At 50.9% G+C, this 14,080-nt stretch overlaps 1 protein-coding gene across 1 annotated transcript in view; it reads left to right on the top strand.

Annotated features, from left to right (window-relative positions):
• Positions 1–14,080, top strand: part of cacna1ba (calcium channel, voltage-dependent, N type, alpha 1B subunit, a) — a 147,223-nt gene that overhangs the window by 55,672 nt on the left and 77,471 nt on the right. The window contains exon 7 of the mRNA XM_039013923.1: positions 5,047–5,150. Within this exon, the coding sequence (XP_038869851.1) occupies positions 5,047–5,150 (104 nt within the window). The remainder of the gene's footprint in view (positions 1–5,046; positions 5,151–14,080) is intronic.

Raw genomic sequence — 14,080 nt, 5'->3', positions numbered from 1 at the left:
CTCTAATTTAACAGCCCAAATGTACTGCTGCTACCACATCAACAATGGTATATAGATGATAGATATCATCACGAGTGTGGTTCGATGCAGTCTTTGTCGCGGTTGGATTTCTACGATGTAAAATAGGACAGTAGTAAAATGGCTGTCTGTCTGGTGTGCTACAGTACAATAGCTGGCTGCTCTTTCCCAGACTCGTCATCAGGCGTACTCAGCATGTTATCCTCTCGTCAGGCATGTCCACATTAACCCAGCACATATTGTCTCTGTGCTCATTCAGTCAGTGGCAGTGCATTGGGGTAGCTGGAAATGGTTCAGTACATACAGTGATGTACAGCCTCATCTGGAGAGGTTTGATTTGATTGGGAAGAAGTGAAACACCTTTATATACCCATAGAAAGGATTTTCTCTTTGTAGTACAGTGTCTTTCCTGCCTGTTTTGCTCCTGTCAATGTAATCCACAGGGGGAGCATGCTTGTCTTACATGCCTGTGGTGGAGTTTAGCATGTGTAAGCATCTCACAGGCAATCCTTCAATGCCTTTCAGCAGGAAGAGAAAGCATGTCCGTGTTTGATCAGGGGAGTGTATACTGTATATCCCATCTCTGGGTAGATATCAATGGGATCTGAACAGGGATCTGTATATTACATGACTGCTGGAGAAATAACGTACCTTACTGCACCTCTTCATTTGTAAAAGCTGCTAAGTAGGCTTCTGATCATTTGATCAGAGCGGCAGCATTATGTTATTTAGAGTTTATTGACTAAACATCTATGCAGTGCCTTTTAGCAGAAAAAACCCACCATCACAGATTATTATCTTCTGTTTACGTCTCAGCTAATTCTCAGTGATGGAATTGCCCTCAGCAGTAGACTTCTTCACATAGAAAATAATAATAATTTTTACTGTGCCGTAAACATGGAGAAAGAAATATCTTTTAATGCTGAAATAAGGTTTAATAATTGATGAGGAGCCTCCACTAAGGCTCTCTGCTTTTCTCACAGGGGTCATGAAAACAATATGGGCCCTAGATCTCTTATGTGGAGAAATGACAGAATAAGCATTGTTGCAGTGGGGGTTTGGATGTCACTATGACATACAGATCCAATTCACCACAGGAGGCCACAGAAACCAGCGATGACTTCAGCTCCAGCTTCCTCAGTCCCCAACCCCCTCCCCTATCTCCCCTCGCTCCCCCACCTTCCCTTCTACCCTCCCCCCCTCGCTCCCCCTACCTTCCCTTCTCCCCTCCTTCCTCCCTCGCTCCCCCTACCTTCCCTTCTCCCCCCTACCTTCCCTTCTCCCCCCTCGCTCCTCCTACCTTCCCTTCTCCCCCCTACCTTCCCTTCTCCCCCCTCGCTCCTCCTACCTTCCCTTCTCCCCCCCTCACTCCCCCTACCTTCCCTTCTCCCCCCCTCGCTCCCCCTACCTTCCCTTCTCCCCCCTACCTTCCCTTCTCCCCCCCTCGCTCCTCCTACCTTCCCTTCTCCCCCCCTCGCTCCCCCTACCTTCCCTTCTCCCCCCTACCTTCCCTTCTCCCCCCCTCGCTCCCCCTACCTTCCCTTCTCCCCCCTCGCTCCTCCTACCTTCCCTTCTCCCCCCCTCGCTCCCTCTACCTTCCCTTCTCCCCTCCCCCCTCACTCCCCCTACCTTCCCTTCTCCCCCCTACCTTCCCTTCTCCCCCCTCGCTCCCTCTACCTTCCCTTCTCCCCCCCTCACTCCCCCTACCTTCCCTTCTCCCCTCCCCCCTCCTCCCCCTAACTTCCCTTCTCCCCCCCTCGCTCCCCCTACCTTCCCTTCTCACCCCCTCGCTCCCCTACCTTCCCCTATCTCCCCCCCTCGCTCCCACTACCTTCACTTCTCCCCTCCCCCCTCGCTCCCCCTACTTTCCCTTCTCACCCCCTCGCTCCCCTACCTTCCCCTATCTTCCCCCTTCGCTCCCCCTACCTTCCCTTCTCCCCCCTCGCTCCCCCTACCTTCCCTTCTCCCCCCTCGCTCCCCCTACCTTCCCCTATCTCCCCCCCCTCGTTCCCCTTACCTTCCCTTCCCCCCCCCCCCTCGCTCCCCCTAACTTCCCCTATCTTCCCCCCTCGCTCCCCCTACCTTCCCTTCTCCCCTCCCCCCTCGCTCCCCCTACCTTCCCCTACCTTCCCCCCTCGCTCCCCCTACCTTCCCTTCTCCCCCCCTCGCTCCCCCTACCTTCCCTTCTCCCCTCCCCCCCCTCGCTCCCCCTACCTTCCCTTCTCCCCCCTCGCTCCCCCTACCTTCACTTCTCCCCTCCCCCCTCGCTCCCCCTACTTTCCCTTCTCACCCCCTCGCTCCCCTACCTTCCCCTATCTCCCTCCCTCGCTCCCCCTACCTTCCCTTCTCCCCCCCTCGCTCCCCCTACCTTCCCCTATCTCCCCCCCTCGCTCCCCCTACCTTCACTTCTCCCCTCCCCCCTCGCTCCCCCTACCTTCCCCTATCTTCCCCCTTCGCTCCCCCTACCTTCCCTTCTCCCCTCCCCCCCTCGCTCCCCCTACCTTCCCTTCTCCCCACTCGCTCCCCCTACCTTCCCCTATCTTCCCCCTTCGCTCCCCCTACCTTCCCTTCTCCCCCCTCGCTCCCCCTACCTTCCCTTCTCCCCCCTCGCTTCCCCTACCTTCCCCTATCTCCCCCCCTCGTTCCCCTTACCTTCCCTTCTCCCCCCCCCCCCTCGCTCCCCCTAACTTCCCCTATCTTTCCCCCTACCTCCCCTTCTCCCCTCCCCCCTCGCTCCCCCTACCTTCCCCTACCTTCCCCCCTCGCTCCCCCTACCTTCCCTTCTCCCCCCCTCGCTCCCCCTACCTTCCCTTCTCCCCCCCTCGCTCCCCCTACCTTCCCTTCTCCCCCCCTCGCTCCCCCTACCTTCCCCTACCTTCCCCCCTCGCTCCCCCTACCTTCCCCCCTCGCTCCCCCTACCTTCCCTTCTCCCCCCCTCGCTCCCCCTACCTTCCCTTCTCCCCCCCTCGCTCCCCCTACCTTCCCTTCTCCCCCCTTCGCTCCCCCTACCTTCCCTTCTCCCCCCCTCGCTCCCCCTACCTTCCCTTCTCCCCCCTCGCTCCTCCTACCTTCCCTTCTCCTCCCTACCTTCCCTTCTCCCCCCTCGCTCCCCCTACCTTCCCTTCTCCCCCCCTCGCTCCCCCTACCTTCCCTTCTCCCCCCCTCGCTCCCCCTACCTTCCCCTCTCCCCCCCCCACTCCCCCTACCTTCCCCTATCCCCCCCTCGCTCCCCCTACCTTCTCTTCTCCCCTCCCCCCTACCTTCCCTTCTCCCCTCCCCCCCTCGCTCTCTCTACTTTCCCTTCTCCCCTCCCCCCCTCGCTCTCTCTACCTTCCCTTCTCCCCTCCCCCCCTCGCTCCCCCTACCTTCCCTTCTCCCCCCCTCGCTCTCTCTACCTTCCCTTCTCCCCTCCCCCCTCGCTCTCTCTACCTTCCCTTCTCCCCTCCCCCCCTCGCTCTCTCTACCTTCCCTTCTCCCCTCCCCCCCTCGCTCCCCCTACCTTCCCTTCTCCATTCCTTTCCCTCGAAGCTCATAAAGCTTTTATTGGCTGTATTTCCAATGGGACCCATTGATTTCTTCTGAGATAGGTGTGGATTGTGTCCATTACAGCAGTAAAGCTATCATTTCTCCATTAAGCCTCTTGTTCATCCCCACACACAATGAAAGGCAAACATTGCTTAACTATCTGCTCCTGTTAGAACTTCATCATCATGGAGGTTTTTCACCTAGAAACCAAGACCCACTGACATTAAAACTGCCCTCTTAGCATTAAATCCAATATCTCTCGGGGCTTGCGTTTTGAATGTCATGATCTAGGGATATCAACTAAGAGAGTTTACTGAAAGCCTGCCTTTTTAGAGTAGATAGATTTGGAGAGGAGTGGCTCTCATAAACCTCTTGACAGACAAAAAACTGGATCAACTTCAAATAAAGCTTTTGCTTTTTCCTCTTCTTACATGTTTTTGTATATATTTTTTTGTACAGTTGTACAGTTGTCGTAATTCAATCAGAAAAACATCTCTACACACCAAAAATGTTGTAATATCTTGGCTCAGTCCCAAGGACGTTCACAGCTTGCAACTCTCCAACATGTACTGTGTGCGCCAGCCATGCTGGGGAGCATAATGTCTCCCTTAACTTAACCCCCACATCTACGTTTACAACATGTGTATCACGTTGTAGCATAAGCATATAAAAGCATTAAAAGCGTTGAATAAAATGTACTTGCATTTCATAGTATATACAGTAAACTACTAATGTGTTTCCCTTGCCAAAATATTGCCCTGCAGAATAGATGCATAGCTAAACATTCATGGTTGAAGGGCGTGATGGTTTATCCAGTCGATCAGATGCTTTAGAGACAGCTGGGAGTGGGAGGAGGTGGAAGAGGGATGTGTGAAACACCAATTTGTATGTGTTTTCGCCTGCTGATTCAGCAGCCCCAGGTCCCTCGCAATTACAGACGATATACATTGGGCTGCCCTGAAATGGCCTAGGAGAAGATCTGGCCCATCTGTAAAGTGTTACATGCTTCATAAACACCAGCGCTTCTCTCTGTTACTCTTAGCGTCACTGCCATGAATTTGCATCCTGATAGAGTTGGATCTTGGAGAGGGGAAGAGGTGGATGGAGAAAGAAAGGGGGGTCGGGGGTTGTGGTCGCTGGGAATGGGGATGTGATGGAGTAAGCTGGAGAGAGAGAGAGCAAAAGGGAGAGAGAGAGGGGGGTGGGCTATCAGCTCTGACAACATGAAGGATGAGACGTAGATCTGAATATCACAGGAAAGTAATTCATTTGTGTCAGCCATCAGCCCTCCAGTTAAAATACACATGGAGGAGTGTTTGTCATTACGTCATCATATTGATAGCAATAGGCATTAAACAAGATCTTGGAATTTTTGTAGCACACCAAAAGAAAATGGTTTTGTTTATTGCTACCATTTTTCATCCCCAAACACAATGTCCGATAAGCACCGTCTTCAATGTAAATAAGTGTCTACCCTCCTCCTCTCTCTGTGTGCTTCTGCAGGCCAATGATGCCTCAGGCAACACCTGGAACTGGCTCTACTTCATCCCCCTCATCATCATCGGATCCTTCTTCATGCTCAACCTGGTGCTGGGAGTCCTGTCTGGGTAAGAGTCAACATCACACATGTCCATGACCCAATGACACTATCTCTGTCTGTGGGAAAGGTGACATTAACAGCCCACTATTATGAAACACGCGGTACATTGCTCTTTTACAAGCCATTTCACTTTCCTGCTGGCTCTGTTTAATGTGAAGCTTCTGTCTGACTACATCGGCACGGCTTTAGCCTAATCGAATGGTAGTAGGGTGGCAAAGGGTTTGAAACTTTCCGGGTAAATTTCCAGAATCTGCTCCACAAGGATATCCTGGCACTGAAAACAATGGATACACTCTACAAGAGAGCCAAGGAAATGGTTAGGTATGTGAAGGGTCATCAAGTTATAGCAGCAGTCTACCTCACCAAGCAAAGTGAGAAGAATAAGAGCACCACATTGAAGCTGCCCAGCAACACCCGTTGGGGTGGTGTTGTCATCATGTTTGACAGTCTCCTGGAGGGGAAGGAGTCTCTCCAAGAAATGGCCATATCACAGTCTGCCGATATAGACAGCCCCATCAAGAGGATCCTCCTGGATGATATATTTTGGGAGAGAGTGGTAAGCAGCCTGAAACTCCTGAAACCTATAGCAGTAGCCATTGCACAGATTGAGGGAGACAATGCCATCCTGTCTGATGTTCAGACTCTGCTTACAGATGTAAGAGAAGAAATCCGTACTGCCCTGCCCACTTCACTGTTGTTCCAAGCAGAGGAAACTGCAGTTCTGAAATACATAAAAAAACGAAGGTAAAAGGTTTATTCTTCTGTCTCCATATGATATGGTAAATATATCCAATGCAAAAAACATCCACATTTAAATGGTATTAATATTAATTTGCATTTATTTTTGTTAATTTCCATATATTACCATGAATTCCCATATATTCCCGTTAATTCCCACGGAAAGTTTCCACCTCTGAATATTCCCCAAAATGTGCTACCCTAAACGGGAGTATTCATTTAAGTAGTGTACTGTGTTTATATTTTCCCTCTTTTCTCTATTTTCAAGTTCTAGTTACGTTGCCTTGGGAGTGACCTGATCTGACCTGGACTGTTTTCAAACAGACAGTACAGTACAGAACAGTACAGAGCTCATTAGTGTTAGCTGTATTAGACTCCCTCATTAAGATTCACTACACAGCTTAGTAAACCAGGTCAAAGCTGGAGGTAGAATACCTGCTGTCCTGAATAGACAGTATCACAACTGTTGTCTGAATGTAGCACCCTGTTCTAATTACTGTCAAGGGAAATGAGGCAGGGCTTTTATTGCTCGTGTTAAATTGGTTTACAACATTTACTGTCCTTACACTACAGTATGGTAGCCCCTGGATTGAAGGATGTTGCTCCCACATGTATCCCTATATCATTCATGTCAAGTGAATCGAGTATAATGCCAATGCTGTGCAATTTGGAATTTAGAATATTTTACCCCTGTTAATTGTTTTGAAGCCACGGGCCATGTTGACACACTCTCTCTCTCTCTCTCTCTCTCTCTCTCTCTCTCTCTCTCTCTCTCTCTCTCTCTCTCTCTCTCTCTCTCTCTCTCTCTCTCTCTCTCTCTCTCTCTCTCTCTCTCTCTCTCTCTCTCTCTCTCTCTCTCTCTCTCTCTCTCTCTCTCTCTCTCTCTCCACACAGTGGCAGAGCTTAATGGAAGGCCTCCTGATGAGTGCTGTGTGGTGTACTAGGTTGTGCTCTAGCTGCTATTGGGACATGAATTTATTACTTCTCGGAAAACAAATCTAATTCTCACTTGCTGTTCCACCAAATGGCTTCAGCTGCCTGTGCTATCAATGTGGCATTATGCTCTTCTTACAGTCTCTCTTTGATTTCAACTTTCTCTCAGATCTTATTTTCCCGTCCTTCTACATTTGACCTTCATTGTCGTTTTTTCGGGGGGTTGTGTAGAAAACCTCACCCATATAGATTTACAGACGGTAAGGTTGACTGCTGTTTTTAGGTGAGGCTGTTCATTTGTATAAAACATTCTGGTTCTCAGTTGCACTAGTGTCTCTGCCCTTGATGATAAGTTAATAATTCTCCTCTCGTCTCGCAGTGTGACATCCATTCATTTAGCCACACTTTTATGCTCAAGGTGAGACTCCCTCAAAGACATTTCTCTTAGGAGAGTATTTGCATAATGCATAATCCTAACAAGTTGCATTGAGCTCCTTAATGTCATGAGACACTGCTTCATTCTGTGACAGTTAATTGTGTTTCCTCATGATGGCCACAGAAATTATAAATGATATACATATTTGAGAAATTACGAGCTGCAAAGTCTGATTGTGGTTGTTGTGTCTGTTACCACCTGTTTTGGTCAAAGTGTCCATCGTCTGCCTTCAGTGTCTTATACTGTACCCCTCTTTATCTGTTCTCTCTGTGTTCCTTTATCCTACTTCAAACAGCTCAAAGCATTCCCTAGTCTCCTGTTATCCCTGGCCCAACCCTGGTCATGCTCTGGGCCTGCTCTCCTCTCTCTGGTCTCGCTAGACCCTGGGAGAATCTTAATTGCATACTCCTCGCGTCCTCTCTCCTCGCCTCTTTCTCAAAACCCATTGGATGATAAAGCCAGAGGTCCCTCCCCGCTAACCTTCTCCTCCAATGGGTTATAAGAAGAAGGCAAGGAGAGAGGACGCGAGGAGTATGCAATTGAGATTCTTCCTCTGTCAGCTGTGTTTACTGTGCTCAGGAGGGTGAACGGTCACTGATACACTGTGGCGGGTCTGTGTCACATTCTAAAGGGCACTGTCTGTCCTGGAGGGAGCCAGAGCTGCAGGCTGCAGCCACACACAGGGTTTAGAGGCCACAGCTCCAGGGGCAGCGGTCAGAGGCAGCATGCGGGGGTAGCAAGGCTCATATTTTATCCCATCACCACTCCTAATGCCGCCTGCCCTCCTGCCCTTCATCCTACCCACCACCCCCAGATCACCCCATCAGGTCACTCTGTGAGGGATTTCAGTAGGCCAATGGAAGTGCCACAGACAGCCCAGCTTGAGGCACCACCCTGCCTTTTTATCTCTCTCTCGTTTCTCTCTCTCTCTCCCTTTCTTTTTATCTCCTCCCTCCTTTCCTCTGTGTGGAGTAGAAGGTCAGTTCTTTCAGATCCTTCCCAGCAGGGTCACATCTGTCAGTCAGTCAGGTAGAGGCCCATGCTGTGTCCTGTAGCTTCACCACTACTATCTGTACTGTAATTGAATATACACATACTGTACCACTCAGTCTCAACCTTGACTTCTGACTCATGTTCAGATCTTGTTGTTTATATTGTGTGGCATGTGTAGGCTACAGCTTTCACATTTGAATGGCTCAATTTAAAATGTTCAAGCATAGTACCCCAGCTCCGAGCAGTGTGTGTGTCAGGGTTTCCATTAGCCGATAATAGCCGGCTTTTGGACGATAAAAAATTTGAAAAGCAGATAAATAAAATTGGCACCAGGAAAAGAAGAAAAAATGCCATTGCGAAATAATACTTTTTTGCCTTTTCATTGACGGAAATACCAGCCGATGTAAATACATTTGACTGATCATGCTTATCGGTGTAACGGCGGTCCTCCTCCTCTTCTACCGAAAAGGAGGAGTAGTGATCGAACCAAGGCGCAGTGGAGTTTGAACACATAATTTATTAAAGAAAACACGAACTTGACTAAACTAACAAAACAACAAACGGTGTAGACAGACCTAGACGACGAACTTACATAAAACAAGAAGAACGCACGAATAGGAAACATAGGCTACACAAACCGAACGAGGAACAAACAAACCGAAAACAGTCCCGCATGGTGTACAGACACAGACACGGAATACAATCACCCACAACGAACACTGTGAAAACGCCTACCTAAATATGACTCTTAATTAGAGGAACGCCAAACACCTGCCTCTAATTAAGAGCCATACCAGGCAACCCATAAACCAACATAGAAACAGAAAACATAGAATGCCCACCCAACCTCACGTCCTGACCAACTAACACACATAACAAACTAACAGAAATAGGTCAGGAACGTGACATAACCCCCCCCATAAGGTGCGAACTCCGGGCGCACCAGCACAAAGTCTAGGGGAGGGTCTGGGTGGGCATCTGACCACGGTGGTGGCTCAGGCTCCGGGCGAGGTCCCCACCCCACCATAATCAATCCCAGCCTCCATCTCCCCCTAAGAATGTCCACCCTCATTTTACCCCCACAAAAACCTCTTGGTAACATAAATGACAGGGACAGCACCAGGACAGAGGGATAGATCAAGACAGAGGGATAGCACAAGACAGAGGGATAGATCAGAATATAGAGGTAGCTTAGGATAGAGAGGGAGATCAGGATAGAGGGGCAACTCCGGACTGAAAGGCAGCTCCGGACAGAGAGACAGCTCTGGACTGAGGGGCAGTTCTGGATTACTAGCCGCTTCTGGCTGAGGGGCAGCTCATGGCTGACTGACGGCTCTGGACGCTCATGGCAGGCTGACGGCTCTGGACGCTCATGGCAGGCTGACGGCTCTGGACGCTCATGGCAGGCTGACGGCTCTGGACGCTCATGGCAGGCTGACGGCTCTGGACGCTCATGGCAGGCTGACGGCTCTGGCTGCTCATGGCTCGCTGACGGCTCTGGCTGCTCATGGCTCGCTGACGGCTCTGGCTGCTCATGGCAGGCTGACGGCTCTGGACGCTCATGGCAGGCTGACGGCTCTGGCTGCTCATGGCTCGCTGACGGCTCTGGCTGCTCATGGCTCGCTGACGGCTCTGGCTGCTCATGGCTCGCTGACGGCTCTGGCTGCTCATGGCTCGCTGACGGCTCTGGCTGCTCATGGCTCGCTGACGGCTCTGGCTGCTCATGGCTCGCTGGCGGCTCTGGCAGATCCTGTCTGGCTGGCGGCTCTGGCAGATCCTGTCTGGCTGGCGGCTCTGGCAGATCCTGTCTGGCTGGCGGCTCTGGCAGATCCTGTCTGGTTGGCGGCTCTGGCAGATCCTGTCTGACTGGCGGCTCTGGCAGATCCTGTCTGGCGGACGGCTCTAGCGGCTCCTGTCTGGCGGGCGGCTCTAGCGGCTCCTGTCTGGCGGACGGCTCTAGCGGCTCCTGTCTGGCGGACGGCTCTGTAGGCTCATGGCAGACGGGCGGCTTTGCAGGCTCATGGCAGACGGGCGGCTTTGCAGGCTCATTGCAGACGGATGGCTCAGACGGCGCTGGGGAGACGGATGGCTCAGATGGCGCTGGGGAGACGGATGGCTCAGATGGCGCTGGGGAGACGGATGGCTCAGATGGCGCTGGGGAGACGGATGGCTCTGGCCGGATAAGGCGCACTGTAGACCTGGTGCGTGGTGCCGGAACTGGAGGCACCGGGCTAAGGACACGCACCTTCATGCTAGTGCGGGGAGCAGGGACAGGGCACACTGGACTCTCAAAGCGTACTCTATACCTGGTGCGTGGTACCGGCACTGGTGGCACCGGGCTGAGGGCAAGCACATCAGGATTAGTAGGGGGAGAAGAAACAGTGTGTACAGGGCTCTGGAGACGCACAGGTGGCTTAGTGCGTGGTGCCGGAACTGGAGGCACCGAACTGGATACACGCACTACAGGGAGAGTGCATGGAGGAGGAACAGGGCTCTGGAAACGCACTGGTAGCCTAGTGCGTAGTGTAGGCACTGTAGGTACTAGGCTGGGGCGGGGAGGTGGCGCCGGAAATACCGGACCGTGCAGGCGTACTTGCTCTCTTGAGCATTGAGCCTGCCCAACCTTACCTGGTTGAATGCTCCCGGTCGCCCGACCAGTGCGGGGAGGTGGAATAACCCGCACCGGGCTATGTAGGCGAACCGGGGAAACCATGCGTAAGGCAGGTGCCATGTATGCCGGCCCGAGGAGACGCACTGGAGACCAGATGCGTTGAGCCGGCCTCATGACACCTGGCTCAATGCCCAATCTAGCCCTACCAGTGCGGGGAGGTGGAATAACCCGCACTGGGCTATGCACTCGTACAGGAGACACCGTGCGCTCTACTGCGTAACACGGCGCCTGCCCGTACTCCCGCTCTCCACGGTAAGCCTGGGAAGTGGGCGCAGGTCTCCTACCTGCCCTTGGCCCACTACCTCTTAGCCCCCCCCCAAGAAATGTTTGGGTGTTACTCACGGGCTTTTTGGGCTTCCGTGCAAGACGCGTCCCCTCATAACTCCGGTTCCCTTCTCCGGTTGCCTCTGCTCTCCTCAGTGCCTCCAGCTGTTCCCATGGGAGGCGATCCCTACCAGCCAGGATCTCCTCCCATGTGTAGCAACCTTTCCCGTCCAATACATCGTCCCAAGTCCATTCCTCCTTCTTTTTCTGTCCCTTACTCCGTTTACTCCGCTGCTTGGTTCTGGATATTTGGTGGGTGATTCTGTAACGGCGGTCCTCCTCCTCTTCTACCGAAAAGGAGGAGTAGTGATCGAACCAAGGCGCAGTGGAGTTTGAACACATAATTTATTAAAGTAAACACGAACTTGACTAAACTAACAAAACAACAAACGGTGTAGACAGACCTAGACGACGAACTTACATAAAACAAGAAGAACGCACGAATAGGAAACATAGGCTACACAAACCGAACGAGGAACAAACAAACCGAAAACAGTCCCGCATGGTGTACAGACACAGACACGGAATACAATCACCCACAACGAACACTGTGAAAACGCCTACCTAAATATGACTCTTAATTAGAGGAACGCCAAACACCTGCCTCTAATTAAGAGCCATACCAGGCAACCCATAAACCAACATAGAAACAGAAAACATAGAATGCCCACCCAACCTCACGTCCTGACCAACTAACACACATAACAAACTAACAGAAATAGGTCAGGAACGTGACAATCGGTCTATAGGTTAATTTACATAATTCTGTGGAATTAAATTGGCCCGTGTGTACAGTATATTCGTTATGTATCTTATCAAACGCCTACTACAGCATACAAATACAGAGCCTTTGAGCGTAAAATCTGTCAGACAGCGCAAAAGCTGCTGCTACAGCATCTCAAACAGCAAATGCATAGGCAACAGAAAGCAGTCTTCATCAGTGCGTCACACCCCGCTTTGCAATGAGCTGGATACAGTATGCATTTAAAAAAAGACATGTATACTTAAAGTGGAACTGACAGCATTTTAGCGACATGAAATCTTATTGAAATCTGTTCATATAGACCCCAGGAAGAATATGACACTTAAAAAAATAATAATAATCTGACAAGTGAGCACTTATATATGGCCATTTTCACATTTTCATAAATTCTTAGAATGTTTGGGAATTTAGTATACTAAGGCACTTGTGAAAATTCATTAGCAATATAGAGTGGGAAAGCGGCCGTGCGTTTGGACAATTAATAGACACAGTAAATAAAACATAATAAAAACATCTGTCTCGTCCCGGACCAGAGTCTATGCAGACCGCTGTGCCATAGCCAATCAGAGCTACAATAGGCCTTTATGCAAACAAGCAATTTGCACACAGGCCTGCCATCACTCACTTTGAACTGGACTGTGTGTTTACAGGCAGTTGCAACAGTGTGACTTTAGATCATTAGAACACATTTGCCAAAAGTCACAAAATACACCTGAATATTTCTGCAAATATTTAAACACCACTTGGGAGTCCTCTTACATTTGGGAAATGTACAGTCCTATTGATCAAACCTAATCCCTCAGTTATGCAAGATCAGCAAAGAATGCGAGCCAGAGAAGGATGATCTAACATCTAACGAAGGAACATTAGATAAACCCTCTCAAACATTTTCAGCTAGTTGGCCATTAAAATTGCACTGATAAATGATGGGGAATTGTAACTTACTCGTCCTTTTGCAGCTTGCCTGCCAAAAATGCATGCTTGTCCCAACCAAGCACCCAAAGCTAACTGGCTAAAGTTGTCTAGCTTTCTCTTGGGGAGTTTTCCACCCCCAACCCCCGTCTGCTAGTCTCGTGATTAAACTCCCCTGTGGCTAAATGAGCGGACATCAAAGGGATCAGTGGGTTGTGGAAGATGTGCTCCTCCCACACCCATGGCCCAGGCGCCACACCCCTCTCTCGTGTGGGCCTCTGCAGCTGCCAGGCCCTCAGTACTGCAGCATAGAAATCAGAGAGCCCTGCTGTGTTGAATCTCTCCGGCTGCATGAGGAAAAGCTGCCGATCCAGCCCCAAACTGCCAGCCCTTCTCAACAGAGCACATGCTTGTTCCCTCCAGCTGGATCCCTCCAGCCAAGAGGCCTCTGCGCCGCTTTGAGACAGAACACTGCCACCATGCTCTCCAGGTCCACCAGGCCTGGGCAGGCAGGTACTGCACCGTCGCCCTCAACCAGTGATGCCCCCGGCCAGAAACAATCCACTACCCTCCGTAAGCAGACCACTGGGGGGGGGGGGGGGGGGGGGGGGGGGGGGTTGTTGAGAACAGGCAATTTATGCCATACATCACACTTGGGAGAGGAGTCACTTAAAATTTGTCAGCCTCGACAGAACCGCTTGTGTATAGAGTGTATAGCTGCCCCGACAGTGGGCATCCCTGGCAAATGCCCCACCCTACCCAGACTGGCCTACTGAGCCCTCCTCCCACCTTAACCATACAAGCAACATTTTAACACAGGCCACAAAATTCTCCCCACAACCAAAACAAAACAACACATTGAACAGATATTCATGGTCCACCCTATCAAAGGCTTCCTCCTTGTCCAAGTAAACTAGTCGAACGTTCACATTTGAAAGCCTTGACAGGTCCAGCATGTCCCTGATTATGAACATATTGTCTGTGATTGAGCGTCCTGGTACACAGTACGTTTGGTCCTTGTGTACAATAGAGTCCAGGTACGACTGGAGTCTGTTAGCGAGTCTGTTAAGGTGTCCTTACACAGCTCTCTGGTCTTGGCCATTGTGGAGAGGTTGGAGTCTGTTTGATTGAGTGTGTGTACAGGTGTCTTTTATACAGGTTAGGAAT

Source organism: Salvelinus namaycush, chromosome 18 (genome assembly GCF_016432855.1).
Source record: "Salvelinus namaycush isolate Seneca chromosome 18, SaNama_1.0, whole genome shotgun sequence".
Taxonomy (NCBI): domain Eukaryota; kingdom Metazoa; phylum Chordata; class Actinopteri; order Salmoniformes; family Salmonidae; genus Salvelinus; species Salvelinus namaycush.
The sequence above is the reverse complement of the archived record's forward strand: the minus strand, read 5'-3'. Positions and strand labels throughout refer to the sequence as shown.